The 18,069-nt window shown below is 40.3% G+C and overlaps 1 protein-coding gene across 6 annotated transcripts in view; it reads left to right on the top strand.

Moving 5' to 3' along the window:
- mapkap1 (MAPK associated protein 1) overlaps positions 1-18,069 on the top strand; it is a 240,995-nt gene that overhangs the window by 138,737 nt on the left and 84,189 nt on the right. For all 6 annotated transcript variants that reach the window (XM_078549907.1, XM_078549906.1, XM_078549909.1 and 3 more), the window contains one exon: positions 10,089-10,201. In XM_078549907.1, the coding sequence (XP_078406033.1) occupies positions 10,089-10,201 (113 nt within the window). The remainder of the gene's footprint in view (positions 1-10,088; positions 10,202-18,069) is intronic.

Genomic DNA, 18,069 nt, shown 5'->3' with positions numbered 1-18,069 from the left:
CCACTTAACTGGCCCTTATACAACCGCACACATGAAAACAAGTAATGTAAATCTGTGAAGATAAAACGCCATTTAAATATTCAAGTCAGCTGTCAGAAATGTTGCTTACTGTAGGAAAGTTGCTGACGGGGAATATTTCTTCTCCTGAGGTCAGCTGCATAGATCCACTGATGGGGATCCCGTCAACGCACTGCCAGAGTTTAAATCAGGACCTCAATTAGGTATTGAAATAGGATTTCACTCTATGGGTGAAACCTGCCTGTTTGCATTTGAGCATATAAACCTAGGCTGATGCTGCAGTGCAACATTGTAGGAATGATGCACTGTCTATTTCAGTCAAGGCACATCTGTCTGCTTATGCTTCAGATGGTATTGAAAGGTTACTTGACCCTATTCAAAGAAAATAAGCAAGTTTTCTTGGTGCTCTCATCAACATTCCTTCCTTAAATTACCACCAAAATCAAATGCTTCACCTCATTGTTTTATGTAGGATGTTGCTGTACCAAGAAAATCCAGCACATTTACTCCCAAGTTACTGCATTTCAAAGTAATTCTATGCATCTGAGAGATTTGATGTTACTTAAATATAAAAACAAATGCCCATATACATTTGCCTTACTCTTGAATTTAGGTTAAACTCCAAACCCATTGTTTACTCCCCTTTTTTCCATGCTATCAGTGATGTGCCAACTGCAGCTGTTGATGTTTGCTTAGTCTCTTTTCATAGCAACATGGCTGAAATCAGAAGCTTTCAGACTTTAACCCATCTCCTTTTGTTTTGTGAACAGCATGCTAGGATTCCAAGGCACTGTACCCGAGTTCTGTGTATTCTGTTTATAGAAACAGATATATTTGTATGCCAGTGCAACTTGAATAAACTGTTATTTCTATCATGAGAGAAACCACATGGGTCTTCAATCATTGTGAAATAACTTCTGCAATCATCTGTAATCAGTTGCAACCCAACCTGTGATCATCTGTGCATGTATTATAAGTATTAATGCAAGTAGCCTTGAATAATAGGATCATGACAAATATTCAGTGCAAAAGCCTTGATGCTGAAAATGTTCCTGTCATCCAATGTTGCTAGTCAGTTGGCAGGAAGTATTTGCAATTAGGGATGTTATAATCCATAAAATGATGACGAGGACCAGTAAGTAATCAAATTAAGGGGTTCTGATGACCTCACAATCTCAGAGAACAAAGCTTTTGTCAAGTGTTAGTTATCTGAACCTTATGTTTGGATTAGTGCCTCATTTTCACTAGCAGATATCAGATATCTATGTAATGAAAAAGTAAGAAAGTAACATTCACCAGCTGAAGCATTATTTTATTTTTAAAAATTATTTTCTGCCTTGTTGCGGCAGTGTTATTATTTCCAGAGATTACCTCATGTAAGTTTGAAACACAACTTTTTAAGCAAAGGACATTGTAAATTATCCGACACCATTGCTTGGAAGATACATTAGATGTGGCAGGAAATGCATCTTATTTTGCTTGCCAGGGTGGTGGTAGGGGGTTTGCACAATTGTGCAATTGATAATTGATAGACTAGAGGAAAATTAGCTATCAATTACTGTATATTCTCATATTACAGCACAGAATAGTTTTTACATTAGTGACTGTGAATTGTTATGGAAAGGGTTGTATGAAAATGGTTGTTGATTAGTGCAAAAACTTATATTTTTGCAATTCTGTTTACCTCATAAGATGTATTATATCTCTTTACATGCCCTCTCAACTTTGTTTGCTGGTTTCTTGAGTTTTAGGATAGTATGGTTTTTGATTTTAACTGACAATGTAAAAAGCTGAAGCTTTATCATCTGTACGACTTAGATTGGCCTGACCATTCAAATCTGCAGCTTTTGTATGTAGGTGGCAGAGTTATACCATGGAATTTACGGTGGTGTTTACAAATAATTTGCGGTTGCTCCAGATTTTGTTTCCATTTCCTGTTTCAAGATTTTTTTAAGAATTATTTGTACTAAATTGATTGTAGTTTTGAATTCTGCACTGCTAATGTAGAGCGAAGTTTAAAAATAAATGTCTCCACATGCCTGTGTAACTGTGGAAAGGAGAATTCTGATGGTGGTTTGGCTTGTAAACCTGTCTGCAATGAGCAGTCTGGGATCAGCTCCAGATCTTGATGTAAATGATGGCTGTGGTGTAGCATACATTCAGTGACAGAGTGTAATGTATGATTAGTTTGACAGTTCTCAGCCGGCTGCTTGGTGGGAAGGATTTGACCATGGTAAACTAGCCCAACAGATTGGCAAAATAAGAGGATCCCTTTGCTAGCGCTCAGCAAGCTGAGTGTGAATGTGCTGTTCACTCGGAGCTTCTCCTGTTGGTTTAATATGGTGATGGTATATTGTTCAGATTCTGTCAGGAAGCTTGCAGCCTTGTTGGCTACGGTTCCACCTGGTGGACGTCGCTGATGCTTGAATTTGAAAAGCCCGCCAGGAATTAGCACAAGAATGAAGAAGAGGGAAAAGGAAGTTTAAAAATCCAAACAAAGACTGTTGGGTTCTCTCAAATGTTAACCACTCAAAGTAATTCCCAGCTTAGTTTACATCTTCTCCAACTTTAGAGTGCGTTTTAAATTGGGACCAAAAATGCAAAATGATGAACGGACAATTTTTTTTTTCTTCCAGTTGTTACATCTCAATCTTTTTGAAGTTTTACTTTTCCTTTGGACTATTAACAATGATGTGTTGGATGGAGGGTGAGGATTCATAATACCTGCAGGCAGCAACAACAATAGTTTACAAATTCCTTTTGTTTTATTTCACTGATCACAGTTATCAAATTCAAGTCAGCAAATTATTTGCAGTAAGGCAGAGCAAGAAGACATCAGAATTTCAAAATGCTAATGGTGCATCCAGAAACCTACTTTGTATACAATTCATGTTAGTCGTTCAGAGTGGAGTGATAGGATTTATTCTCAAATTGAAGAGGACCTCCCAGGTCAGATGCATCTTCCAGTTGAGCGAAATGAATTTGGCATTTTGTTGTTTGTATTCTGCGTTTTGTTTGTGTAGAATTTGATTTAAAGGAAAGATTATATTGAACTGGATTTTGCAATGGGATGGGGGTGCTGTTGGTGGTGAACTGTCAGTGCTCACTGTCATTACCCCTCCGAAACTGACCACTAATTAAGCATATTGGGCATGCGTAGATTTGTGCGGAAGCTCTGAAGTTACAGCCTGTCACTCAGGGTTCCAACACAGGTTGCACTGTAGCTCCTCCCAGAGCTGGCCGCCACTGAAATTGGCAAGAATTTCAACTTTCTAGCCCCCACTTTGAAGTTTGAAGCCCCCTTTTTTAAAAAAAAAGCTACACCTTTTCAGTCAGTGTAATTGTTTTTTATTGACAATATGATTAACAAAATTTGCTGAACAAAAGAACTGACCTTGCAAAAATAACTTTATAATTATGGAGTGCCGTTACATGAAATAATCAGTAGATTTGTAAAGCTAAATTTTTTAATGTTTTAAAAAAGTTTTTTCAGAATATTTTAGCTTCAACCTTCACCCCGTGTATACGTAGATATATAAATCGACCTTTGAACCTCGAAAAGCCCCTCCAAAAATGGGAGTCAACCTATTCGCTGTGTATAAAAGTGTACCACCACAGTGGGTGTGGATGGTCACTTCATTGTCATTTGCCACGTGTGTTCTGCTCTGTGTGCGCATGTCTTAAACTCCCACGTATTTTTCTAACGCAGCCTGTGTATCACCTGCTCAATCCCTTGCACCCAGTTATGAGGTACAAATAAGTAAAGCGTCCATTTATGGGGTGAAAAATTGAAGCTGCCTACAAATGAGTATAGCGTGCCATGGCTGAAAAGGGGGTCTACTTGTACAGCGAGTATATGCGAAAACATGATTTTTGGGGCCAAAGAAATTGTGCTGTCTTATATGCCGGGTCAACTAATATGCCACTTTCTAGGTATTTCCCAATCTTTAATTTATCTCATGTAAAACATTTTTATAAGTGATTTTATTTTGGTGCTTTTATCATTCCCTGTTTGGGAAAATCCTTTAATGTGACCTCACTGCTGCTCATGTGGTGAGTGCCCAGTAGCAAATGCTGCAGTCAGTTGCTTTGCAGCGATAGAGATGAAATTCATGCCAGAGAGATTGCTGGATATCTCAGTGAAACCTACTTCTTGGTCCGTGCGAGTGCCCTTACTTTGCTGCTGACTGCAAAATCTGACCCATTATTGATTAAAATTCTACAATTGCAGTCTTTTCCTTCCCCAACCCAAAAGAAGGATTTATGCTGAAACATACTTTGGATTAAAATATATTGTATGGCTATTTTGTAAACGACTTGGATGGAGATAATTTTGGGCTGTGGTAGGGCGTGATATATGCTCAGAACCTTTGAAAATGAGGCACACTATTAATAGAGTCCAGAGGGAGCTCTAACTTATATATACTTCACACTCTGTTCTTCTTTGAGTAGTGTCATGGGACTTTTTTTTACATTCACCTGAAGAGGGAGATGGTGCCTCAGTTTAACATCTTATCCATATGTCATCACCTCCAAAAACGCAGTACTCCCTCAGAGCCGCACTGAAATGTAGCCTAGATCGTGCTCAAATCCTGGAGTAGGGCTTGAATCCACAACCTAACTTGGAAGCAAGCGTGTTGCCACTAAGCCGTGTCTGACAGTTAACTTGCAAGCTTAATCTTTCTTTTCTTGCACCTATGGGCAGTGTTTCTGGATTGTAAGTCGGAACAAAAACATCAAAGACATAATGGACGTACAAATTTAAAATTGTACATTATTATTCATGTAACCCTATAGACAAAAGTTGCCAACAATACCTTGAATAAGCAGTTCTTCCACACCTCCCCCCCAACACAGAATAAAACTTTTTGAACTGACATTCCAATATGTCTTGTTTAACTAACTTGCCGGAATTTTTTGAAAAGGTAACAGAGGGTTGAGGAAGGCAATGCTGTTGATGTGGTGTACATGGACTTCTAAAAGGCATTTGATACAGTGCCACACAACAGACTTGTGAGCAAAGTTATAGTTCGTGGAATAAAATGGGCAGTAATAACGTGGATGCGAAATTGGCTGAGTGACAGGAAACAGCAACTAGTGGTTAATGAGTGTTTTTCGGGCTGGAGGAAGGTTTGTAGTGGAGTTCCCCAGGGTTAATGTTGATACCCTTGCTTTTCCTGGTATGTGTTAATGACCTAAACTTTGGTGTACGGGGCACAATTTCAAAGTTTGTTGATGATACTAAACTTGGAAGCATTGTGAACTGTGAGGAGTAGAGTGTTGAACTTCAAAAGGACATAGACAAGTTGGTGGAATGGGCAGACAGGGGGCAGATGAAGTTCAGTGCAGAGAACTTTGAAGTGATTCATTTTGGTAGGAAGAACATGGAGAGAGAATATAAATTCAAGGGTACAATTCGAAAAAGGGTGCAGGAGCAGAGGGACCTGGGTGTATATATGCATGTCACTGAAAAGGTGGCAGGACAGGTTGAGAGAACGGTTAATAAAGCATACAGTACCTAGGCTTTATTAATAGAGGCATAGAGTACAAGAACAAGGAGGTTAGGTTCTACTTGTATAAGACACTAGTTTGGCCTCAGCTGGAGTACTGGGTACAGTTCTGGGCGGCGCACTTTGGGAAGATGTGAATGCATTGGAGAGACCACAGAATTAATTCACGAGAATGGTTCCAGAACTGAGGAACTTCAGTTATGAAGATAAATTGGAGAAAAGTTAAGACTGTTTTTCTTGGAGAAAAGAAGGCTGAGAGGGGATTTGACAGAAGTATTCAAAATCATGAGGGGTCTGGACAGAATAGATAGGGAGAAACTGATTCCACTCACGAAAGGGTCAAGAATGAGAGAGCATAGATTTAAAGTAGTTGGCAAAAGAAGCAAAAGCGATATGAGCAGCGAGTGGTTAAGGTCTGGAATGAACTGGCTGAGAGTGGTGGAGGCAGGTTCAACCGAAGCATTCAAAAGATAATCAGACTGATATCTGAAAAGAATGTGCAGGATTACGGAGAGGAGGTGGCAGAATGGCCCTTGGGAATTGTTTATTTGGAGAGCCAGTGCAGAAACGATGGGTCAAATAGCCTTCTGTGCTGCTGTATGAATCCACAAAGCAGAACTGTTTGGATTTTTAAAATCCTTCCTTGCAACTTACCAGTGATTGAGGATTATAGTCAAGTTGCTGCATTTCTAAGGATGTGGATTTGTAAGTTTAGTATTTAACTAAGGGATTCTTAGCACAATCTTCAAATGAGTTTCAAATGTATTCGTATCTAAAGCAAACTATTGTTGCAATCTTAAGTAGGTTTCAAGAATAGCTGATCTGACAAATTCACTGTCTTGTTCACTTCATTCTGTTTAAATTCCGGGGTGGAGGGCAGGAGTGGAATTCGTAGCAAAAAGAAGAGCTGACAGCTGCACAAATCATGACCCAACAAATGACTGCTGTTCCAGCTCTCCAAAATGTAGAGCAGGCTTTTGACACCAATTTAAAATGGAATATTGCAATCTAATAGTTCAGTAGTGACTTGCCAATTTGTCTTAGCATTGTGCAAATAACCTGATGCAATTTTTACTCTTAATGTCTATACTTGTCTGATGATATGCTACTCCATATAGATCTAAAATTCATATGAGCGTCTAAATTTCTGACAATTTTACTGTCAGTATCTGTCCGACACTTCCTCCTAACTCCCCCTGGACCGTGCCCCCACTGTTGAGCATCAAGCCATTGTATCCAGGATTGCCATTGACCTCTTATCTGGATATCTTCCCTCCAATCTTGAACAGCCTGCTTCTACCTCCTTCCCAAAATCCATAAACAGGACTGCCCCTGGTCGACTCAATTGTTTCAGGGAGTTCCTGCTGCATTGAACTTATTTCTTCCAATGTCTAAACCGCTTTTTTCTTTCTGTCCAGTCTCTTCCCACCCATGTCCAATGCCACATGTCACTTCAACAATTTCCAGTTTCCTGGCCCTAACCATGTCCTCTTCACCATGGGCACCCAATCCCTCTACACCTCCACCCCCCCCACCAGGAGGGTTGGAGAGCTTGCTTCTCCTTCCTCAAAAGAGAGCCCAACCAGTCCCCATCCACTACCATCGCCCCCCTCCTGACTAAACTTGTTATCACATTGACCTGCTTCTCCTTCCACTCCACTCATTTCCTCCAGATAAAAGGTGTTGCTATGGGTACTCTCATGTGTCTTTATCATGCCTGCCTTTTTATGGGACATGTGGAACATTTCTTATTCCAGTCCTACACAGGGCCCCTCCCTCACTTGTTTTTCAGCACATTGTTGACTATCGGTGTTGCTTCCTGTTCTCACCTTGAACTGGAAAATATCATTGACTTTATTTCCAATTTCCACCCTTCTCTTATCTTCACCTGGCCCATCTCTGACTCTTCCCTTCCCTCCTTTGACTTTTCTGCCTCCCTTTCTGGAGATAGGTTGTTCACTAGAAGCCCACAGACTTGCACAGCTCCCTTGACTATATTTCCTCACATCCCTTTTCCTGTAAGTACTCTATTACATTTTCCCAGTTTCTTTGTCTCTGTTGCATCTGTTCAGATGATATAACCTTCCATACTAGTCCCATATGTCTTTTTTTCCCTCAACCGAGGATTCCCCCCAGCATGGTTGACGACCATGTCTGATCAAACCCCTTCCCCTCCTTCCCAGAACTATGACAGGGTTTCCCTTTTCCTCGCCTTTCGCTTCACCAGCCTCCGTATTCGTCGGAGCATCTTCCACCATTTCTGCCATCTCCAACATGATGCCACCACCAAACACATCTTCCTTTGTCCTCCACTTTCAGCATTGTGAAGGGACTCATCCCATCACAACACCCTGATCCACTTCTCATCAGCCCCAAAAACTGGTCCTTTTCCCTAAGGCACCTTCCATTCAAGTGCAGGAGAAGCAACACCTAACATTTTACCACCTCCTTTTCACCATCTAAGGCTGTAAACACTCCTTCCAAATTAAACAGTGATTTACTTGTACTGCTTTCAAGTTAATGTACAGTATTTGCTGCTCGCAATGTGGCCTCTACATAGGGGAGACCAAATGCAGACGGGTGACCACTTTGCAGAACATCTCTGTTCAGTCCACCAGCATGACCCTGAGCTTCCTGTCACTTGTCATTTCAATTCTCCACCTTGCTCCCACTTGGATCTTTCTGCTACAGTATTCCAATGAAGCTCAACTCGAGCTCAAGAACAGTACCTTATCTTTCCACTAGGCACACTGCAGCCTTCTGGACACAGCATTGAGTTCAGCAGTTTTAGGTCACAACCTCTGCCTCCATTTCAATTATTCTCTTTTTGCTGGCTCTCACTTTTTCTCACTTCTTTCTTTATTCTTCCAACTTTGCATCAGACAGCTGCTATCCAGCCATTCTCATCTCATCCAGACACGTCTTCTTTGTTTACTTTACCCATTACCACTCCTTTTAGGTTTTGTACAAGAAACCTTGGACCAAATCTTTCATGATCCAGAGTGGCGAAATCTGGATTTAAGTCTGTGTTGCATATCAGGATCCTGCAGAAGTCCTGACGCACGGACATTTGTTGGAGTTGCCCGGGAAGTTTAGACTTTCGAAGGGCTGACTTGAGTTCCCCTGGACACTACATGAAAGTCTCGTACACTGGTTTCAGTGTCAGAGACTTGGGCTAGATACGCAGAATTTAGCTGGATAACTACCCTGGAAATGTTACGGAGTTTGATCTCTAGTGTAACTCAGTGATTAGCCAGTGTAACTGAACTGAGTACCACAACCGAAGACCCCTCTTTCCCAAAACCCACCCCATTAACCTTCTCAACCCAACGCTGTCCCATCACCACCCCACCCTGATTATCTCTCCCACCCCCATTCCAGTTATCCCCACCCCCATTCCAACTGCACCCACCCTCCTAAACCGACTGCTGGTCTTCATCCCATCACGTACCTGCCCTCCCACCTGCTTGTTCACCCGTTCGCTCACTCACCTACTTACTACCCCACCCTCACCCAGTGAAAGACTTGAGACCTTTAAAAACCTACCTGAATACTGCAAACTAATGTTGTAAAAAGGGGACATATCCTCTCTTCGCCTGACTTCTCCTCCTGCGCTCATTGGTGTTCCCCTTGAAAGGCTGTTCTGGTCCATTGCTGCTGCAGCCGGGATTGGACGTCCTGGTTGAAAAAGCGCAATAAGGTCGAGGTGCTGAAAACTTCATAAACAGTGGCAGTGTGCCCAGCATCAGCGCTGGTCGGAAGACCTGAGCCTTTTTGTCACTTATCTCTTCTGCCCACTGTCCTATCACAGACCCTCCCCTCTGTCCTTTCTTTCCACACCCCCCCCCACCCCTGTTCTCTTGCTCAAAACCTATTACATTTCTATTTTGCCGGAGTTCTGATGAAAGGTTATTGACCTGGAATGTTAAGTCTATTTCACCCTGCAGATGCTGCCTGACCTGCTGAGCATTTTCAGCGTTTTTTGTTTTATTTCGGATTTCCAGCATCTGCAATATTTTGCTTTTGTATCAGCTTGCTTGTCAATGTTTAAAAATTCATTTATGAGATGTGGGCGTCGCTGGCTAGGCCAGCATTTATTGCCGATTCCTTGCTATATTTCCACAAGAGGTAACTGAGTGACCATTGTATCTTGCTCTTTCTGGTAAACTCGCAGAATATTTTTTCTTTGTCTTTTTTAATGCCATAACTTCAAATGGTGCATTAAGTTGTCATTACAGGCTTTTCCAAACTGAATTTGTTACTTTATAACAGAATTTTTCATTTGTTCTAAATCCTGCTGTTTGTGAGTCCGTTTTACCTGTCTCAGTCCTAAACACTATCTGGTGTGATTAAAAGCTATTCAATTAATTCTAATTCTAATATCTGCATTAATCAATGTGTTCTGTATTAAAACAGGTAATGTGGTTTGTTCTGACCAACTGTTTAATCCAGATGAAGATGTTGTAGTATAATCAATATGATCTAGAAATTAATAAACACAGAGTTCCAAATGTTCTTAAACTGACTTATAATTGGTGTATTTTTCCTCTCTCATTGCAGTAATGCACCACAGAGTGGATTTTCTCTTATTCAAGTTGACAATATGAATGTCACCATGAAGGAGATTCTGCAGAAGGCTCTGAAAAGGAGGAAAGGTTCACAAAATGCTGCAGGTAAAAATGAGAAGCCAGGAATTTTAAAGTAACTTGAATTGAGCATTGAGTTGTGCACAATGTTGTGAGATACTGCACATTGATGTAAAGTGACTGGTGGCTCTTGCGTATGCGCTTTTACAATTGCACGGTATTTTTGGTACATTTGGATCCTTAAACTTTACTTTGTTAAATCTAGTTTTCCCATTTTTAACATTTAGATTGCTTAGAGGATCAGAGAAACTTTTGTTCACCAAGCTGTCCAGATTTATACATTTTTATCTACTGCACTGATGCAGAAAATGTGTGACCCAGAGTTATCAGAAATATTAACTCTAAGCTACAAAGCAAAATTGGAAAATCAAAAGCAGCTCACATCACATAGTATTGATGCAATTTTACATAAGTGTAAAAAAATCACATTACCCCTGCTCACCATTGTTTTTCCCTCCTTACTTAAGCTTCACCATTTTTATTTTGGTCTATTTTACTTTTTATTTTATTTTCTAGCCATTTCTCCTGTTTTAGCACTTAATACTTTGTTTCTTTCCCTCTGTTTTCTGTGCTCCCAGCATCTGTTTTCAAGTTAGGAGCAACTTATTGGAAAAACACTACCCTATGGTTTGCTGAATCCAGAAGCTGGTTATTCAGATGGCCAAAGTCTGAAGATTAACATTTGTGTCAAACAGTAACAGGCTGGCCAAGGATGAATCTTGCCACTGACGACCCTAGAAAGAAAAGTGCATTGGATGAGTGAACTTTATGGTTTGCTTCACTATGACTTTTTCATTTTTTCAATATTAAAAAGGCCTAAGATCAATTTGCAAATATACCATGAACAAAAATGCCAGAACGATTGCTGTAGATTTGGTGCAAGGGAATTCTTGAATACAATTTCAAAACATTTGTTTTATTAAAATAGATGTACCTGAAGCTTCATAGGAACAACATAGGCACATTTCTGAGAGAACTAATTTTTTAGGGGAAACTAATTATTTATGCTACTGATTCCTCGTAGTTTTCCATACATGAAAGATCTCTCAAGACTTTATAACATTATTCTCTTTTGATGCCTGCCCTTGGCCCCTCGTATTTCTCAGCTACATGCTGTCCATCTCCCCTCTTCTGAGGACAGTTTTCAGAAGTGTATGCTGATGACACCCAGCTCGAGCTCACCACCTCTCAACTTCTCCACTGCCTCTAATATATCAGACTGCTTGCCTGGCGTCCAGGAGTGATGAACAGAAATTTCCTCGCACTAAATATTGGGAAGACTGTGAAGCTTCGACTATCTTCATTCCCTGCCTCAAGCTCTGTTCCCTGGCCACCCACTCCATGGCAACTGTTTGAGGCTGAACCGAACAGTTCACAACTTAGGCCTTGTATTTGACCCTGAGGTGAGCTTCCGACCACATATTGTGTCATTACTAAGACCACCTATTTCCACCTCCGTAACATCACCCAATTCCATTTGTGCCTCATCTCATTCAGCGCTGAAACTTATCCATGGCTTTGTTCCTTCTAGTTTAGACTATTCCAAGACACTCTTATCCAGCCTCCCAACTTCAGCTGCCCCCCACCACTGCCCCCTGCCCCCCCTCCCATTAACTTGAGTTCATCCAAAACTCTGCTACCCATATCCTAATGTGCATCAAATCCCATTCGCCCATCATAACCCCATAACTTGCTGACCTACATTGACTCCTTGATAAGTCAAGTCTTGATTTTAAAACTCACGTTCTTGTTTTTAAGTCCCTCAATGGCCTCACCCCTCCCCATCTCTTTAACCCCCTCCAGCCCTACAATCCTCCAAGGTATCCATACTCCACCAATTTTAATCAGTCCACCATGCCTTCAGCTGCCAAGAACCAAAGCTATGGAATTCTCGCCCTCAGCTTCTGTGCCTCTCTTTTTCTCCATTAGTATGCTCCTTAAAACCTACTTCATTGCTCAAGCTTGTGATCATCCTTGCCCTAATTTGGCTCGGTGTCAAATTTAAACTTTCTTATGCTGTCCTAAAGCACCTTAGACTGTTTTATCACGTTAAATTCATTATATAAATGCAAGGTTTTGTTGTTGAATGTCGGCAAACTAGTCAACCATGAGGCACCACAACTACAGCAACAACAACTTTCATTTATATAATGCTTTTAATGTAGTAAAATGACTCATGGTACATCACATGACAAAAAAATACACAAGAAAATACTAAGATGAGTGACTAAAAGCTTGGTCAAAGAGGTGGGTTCAAAGGAGGACCTTCAAAGCAGGTGAAAGAGGCAGAGGTGTTTGGAGAGGCGGTTCCAGCACTTGGTGTCTGGACAGCCGAAGGCACAGCCACCAGTGATTGGGGAAAGAGAGGGGTAAATACGTATGTGCATAAAGTTGGGGGGTTATAGGGCCAGAGGAGGTTGCAATGAAAGCCATTGGAGGGAGTTGAACAGAAGGATGAGCATGTTAAGTTCGAGGTGTTGGAGGACCAGGAGCCAATGTAGGTCAGCAAATATGGATGTGATGGGTGAGCAGGACTTGGTGAGGGTTTAGATGCGGGAGAGCAGAGCTTGGTGAACTCACATTTATGGATGGCGGAAGATGAGAGGCCACCCAGAAGAGCATTGGAATAGGCAAGTGTGGATGTAACAGGACCATGGATGAGGATTTCAGCAGTAGATGGGGGAAGGCAGGGACGGAGACGGGCAGTGTTATGAAGGTGGAACGAGATGCTCTTTGTGATGATGAGGTTAAGGGGCCGGAAGCTCAGCTTAGGGTCAGATAGAATGCTGAGGTTGCAAATAGTGTGGTTGAAAGTTTGGTCAGTGAGGGGAGGGGATCATATACAATGTCAGCAAGTATGGGGTGCAGGAAAGGAAGCTCTTTAGTTGGAATAGAGTTGAGAGAGCATGACGTGTCATGGACAAGAACACTAAGCCTAAATCTGCTCTCAGCCATTTTTTTTACATGAACTATACAATGGGGATCACCGAATAGCATACAGAGATGGAAAACCTGACATTTCTTTCTTCCACCCCTTCCACTCCTGGCTCAGGAAGACTGCAGCAATAATAACATCCTCGCTGAGTTTAACTAAGCCAGTGAACTAACAAACTGGGAATTGAACCTGTGACCTTCTGCTCCTTGTTTTTTTTAATCCATTCATGGGATGTGGGTGTCACTGGCTAGACCAGCATTTATTGCCCATCCCTAATTGCCCTTGAGAAGGTGCTGACGAGCTGCCGCCTTGAACTGCTGCGGCCCACAGTGCTGTTAGGGAGGGAGTTCCATGATTTTGACCCAGCTTATAACTTAATATCCTATGATATGTAGCCAACAAAGTTAAGACTTTCAAATTCTGAAAGGTTCCAGGATGGTAAATAATGAAAGATTGTTTTCATTGGTTGGTAGCAGGGGGTCATTGTCTGAGATTATCACCAGACAATGAAGGGGAAAAGTAAAGACATTTTTTTCCAGGCTGTTAGGGAGCATCGAATGCTTGATCACAGATTGCTGCTGAGGCAGAGATTATGACATTTACAAGGAAATTGGATAAATATTTGAAAAGGAAGGATATATAGGAAAAGAACAGGGCAATTAGGTTAGAGTTGACAGTCTTGGTTCAAGAGTTAACAAGTGCAGCAGACATAATAGCCTCTGTTTATGCTATTAATTCTGTAACTCTATACTAGACTGGTACTGCAATGTTGTCACTACTAGTCGCCTTGGCAGTGCGAGTACTGTTTAGTACTCAGTAACATTGATCCATTACCATTGATGACCATTGCGAAATGGGAAAATAATCTTGAAGTTGGGATAATGGGAGCAATAATGTAATAAGCTTCTTATGAACCTACCTAGGAAATAGATGGGTTCATTAGAAGATTGGTTCCATTTTAGTATTAATAATGGTCCACCAACACACTCCAAGCAGTGACTGTATTACAATAAAATTAGAATCTCATTCATTGTGCTGTGATGTTCAGTTCACTTTTGAAAGTAAATGTAAATTGGGAAAAGTAATTCACTCAGTTTTTTAAAAAGATGTTGCAAGTTATTCTGCAAATCTTATGTGGATGCGTTTCAAAAGACAAACTGGCTTGCTCTGACATCCATCAAGGAGATTCTAGTAGACCATGTCCACGAGCTGGCATTGTTGGTTCATTTCAAGACTAATAGCTTATTTTTTTTCAAAAAATATCCAGAAAAGTGTAATCACTGCAGAGAATTTGCAAAAACTTATTAAAATCTCTGTGGGGACCGAGTTTAAAAGACCACTCCTGATTGGCCTGGAAGCGCACCAACTGCATTGTTGTTAGTGCTAGTAGTGGATGCATTCCATGGGGATCCCCTAGTCAATGTCATCGGAGCATGTCGGCTTGACTTTTTAATGCAGCAGATGGATAGCCTTCAGGGCTGTACATTAGGGTCTGACAATATGAATTCTGAATTAAGACTTTTTTTTTAAAAAAAAGGTTTGTTAAGCACCTAAAATTTACTCTTGAACTCCTTCAGCCTTTTTGATGTGTAACCCAGGAGCTAGTAAATCTTTTAAAGCATTTTCCCATTTGAATATTCCAAATCTTCTATACCTGAATGTGAAAGAGTGGAATATCATAAGCTGCTACAACATGCAAAACTGTCTGGTTGTTGGACAAAGGTGTGCGTATTTTAGGTGCTTTTTGGAGGTTTTTATGTCAAGAGTTGCAGTTTTTATATTCTGTACACCATTGAAATTTCAAATGAAACACTCAAATGTTTCTGTCAATTGGATATCTAAAGCTTGAAACTCCATTCTTGCCTGAGTTAATGGTTTCTAATATTCTCAAGTTTCTGTTAAAACCAAACAGAGTTTTTGTGCTGAAAGGTTTAACATTGAAACCTCATCCACAAAATACGATCAGATTAGAAAAGTGGATTTCCAGCAATTTTTCTTTCTAAAAGCCTTTTCTGGAGCATAATCTGTCAAAGATTTAATTAACTATCTGGAGATGAAATGTGAAGTTTTATTAAAAGTTTGAATAGATAAAGTAGAAAAGGACATGGATGAGCTGTCTCAAGGCCATATTTGGTGGGACCGATAAGAGCTGTAAAAAATGGCAGAGGAGCATTTAACACTCTGAAATCTGATTCACATAAAAAGCTGGTAGGGTGGTTGTGGATCAAACCTGCTAGCGTCTGCAAGCAATTTGGCCACTTGCCAGGAGCCATTGTTCACCCTCAGCTGTGGCATTGCAGTCCAGATGTGCCAACTGCACGTTCTGATTTTGCCAGCTGACTGCGCCGTTTGATAACCAGCTCTCTGGATGCCCATCACTGGCCGCAGAGATAGAATTAAATGATGATGATCTTCCCACAAGTTGCAAGAGGAAGCAATGCATATAAATCTCGATTTCATCTCAGCGTGAGAAGTCTTTATCCATCATCACTCATAATGAACAAGTCGTTAGCTTCGATGAATGGTTCTGTATTTTTGAGAGCTGCTTTTGTTCGCTTTTTGGGTGACTTTATGCATTCTGGGGGTCACATTATCTCACTAGCAAGGGAGAGATTAGTTCATCGTGCCAGGGTAATGGTTAAACAGTTCTTGCCTGCATTAGAGGGCTCTCAGCTATGACCAGAAAAACATTACTTAACCTGTGCATTTCAATCCACTTTGAAATTTCAGTTGATTTATTTTTATTTTGCTGGTTACTATTTCTGGAATTGCAGTACATCGCAAATACCTTTAGTGACTACAGAAAGTAGGTGAAACCATTTTATAGTAATGAGTAAATTCTGCATTCTACAATACTAGCCCATAAAGTTACATCAAATGAAAATATTACATCCCATATAGAATCATTCCTTTAAATTATTTTTTAATTTAAATACTGACCAGGGCTAATTCTAGTACACAATGGAAGCACTCGTAGCATTTTTCAAGTGCAAAGTCAAATGTATCAATTGGTTTTACATGCCTTCAAATAAAATGGGTGGGTTCCCAGATTGGAATATATTAGCATGCTGTGGGAGAAATGTAGAAAGCAACAAACTTGAATTGGACACCTTTGAAACTCTTTATTTCAGATGATTGTTAACTTGTTAAGGAATGGTTGTGTAATGGCTTTATAATAAGTCATTTAAGCATTAAAAAAAATCACACTCAGAAGTTTCATTAGTCCAGGCAAAGAGAAGTGTAAGACCAGCAGTTTTTCTCCATAGCAAGTGTGTCTTCTGTCATTGAAAAGGCCATATCTCACTTGTGTGTCCTTCAGCTGAGAGGAAGAAAATGATGAAGTGTGCAAAAAATGAATAAGTGTAGAAAATATTATATATCCATATCAATTCATCTACATGTAAGATGTTCTTCAGTTTAAGTACTTGAATTAATTCAAGTTTAAATTGACCATACTGGTGTTAAAAATCTACTAAATTAGTTCAGCTACTGAAACTGGAAAAATGTTCAGCCTGGAAATCAAGCAAACTCAAGTTCTTAATCTTCAAAAGTGGTTTGGACAGCTATTATGCAAGTGCACTAGCATAGAAGGCGTATTAATTGTATATATAAATTTGTAGCAAATGCACAACCTAATCAATGTGGTGGTATTCACATTTTTCCATTTGCTCAGATATACACTTATGAAAAATAAGGGTATCTTAGTAAAATGCTACACCACCTTCAGATTGTAACAGCTTTTTTCCTTATAGTGCTAGATGATGTGCAATTGTTCAAGGATACTTGGTCCATCATCTTATTCCTTCAAAATTGATATGAGTTCCATCAGTTAGAAGTCCAGGATAACTGAACAAAATGTTCTTTAACTACAACTCATCAGTGAAGCAAAGCAAAACTTTGAAACTGTAGGGGATGCAAGTAACCTCTGTCAGATCATGATATGTAGATATACTGAATTACAAGGTTTAAAATAAGGCTTTTCTAACAAAACCGCTTCCTGGGAGCTTATTTCTACATAAGTATTGGTGCAAAACACTTGTGGGTGTGAATTGCTCTTGAAGATTTGAAGTACAGTAAATTTTATAAAAATTCATACATGTTAATAATGGCAGCATTATTAACCATATGTATATACTTTTTATTGTTTGTAACTATTGTTACAATTAATAAAATCATTTTGGGAACTTTCCACCATTTTAAACCTGCAGCTCACTGGTGGGTCAGGGCTGGGTTGGTTCTTATGATCCATTCTTTCAAACAGTGGAGCCTTCAAGGAAGAGCAGTTTACTTGCTAAAAAACTGAGGCATTACTGATGTGTTGATAGCAGAGTAGAGGGTTCCTGCCAGGGTTTTCATTTCCGTGCATTGCTGCTGAGATGTTAGATCCATTTGGGTTTTTTGAAATCTCCATTTCCACTGTTGTTTCCCCAAGGATTTGCTGTTTCAAATTGTGAATGGCTTGCCATCAGAGGAGCCCCTGAATATGTTCTTATTCGGGCATCAAATAAAATTGGCCTGCGAAACAAATCCAATCTGGTAGCATGTCAGACATGATGTCACCAACAGCAACTTGTAAAGCACCCTTAATATAGTGAAACATTCCAAGGTGCTTCACAGGAACATTACCAAACAAAATTTGACACCAGACCACATATAGGCATATTAAGACAGATGACTGAAAGCTTGGTTTTAAGGAGCATCTTAAAGGAGGAAAGAGAAGTGGAAAGATTTAGAAAGGGAATTCCAGAGCTTAGGACCTTTATAGATGAAGGCACCACCACCAGTGTCGGAGCAATTAAAACTGAGGATGCTCAAGAGACCAGAATTGGAGAAACACCGCTATCTACAGCCACCGAACCAAATAACTTGGGATTGAAAGAATCCAACCTCTCTGAATGAAGTTGCTGTACGGCAGGAGTAGATTATAGGAATAGGGAAGGGAAAGGCCATGGAGGCTTTT

Source organism: Cetorhinus maximus, chromosome 10 (assembly GCF_964194155.1).
Source record: "Cetorhinus maximus chromosome 10, sCetMax3.hap1.1, whole genome shotgun sequence".
Lineage (NCBI taxonomy): Eukaryota > Metazoa > Chordata > Chondrichthyes > Lamniformes > Cetorhinidae > Cetorhinus > Cetorhinus maximus.
The sequence above is the reverse complement of the archived record's forward strand: the minus strand, read 5'-3'. Positions and strand labels throughout refer to the sequence as shown.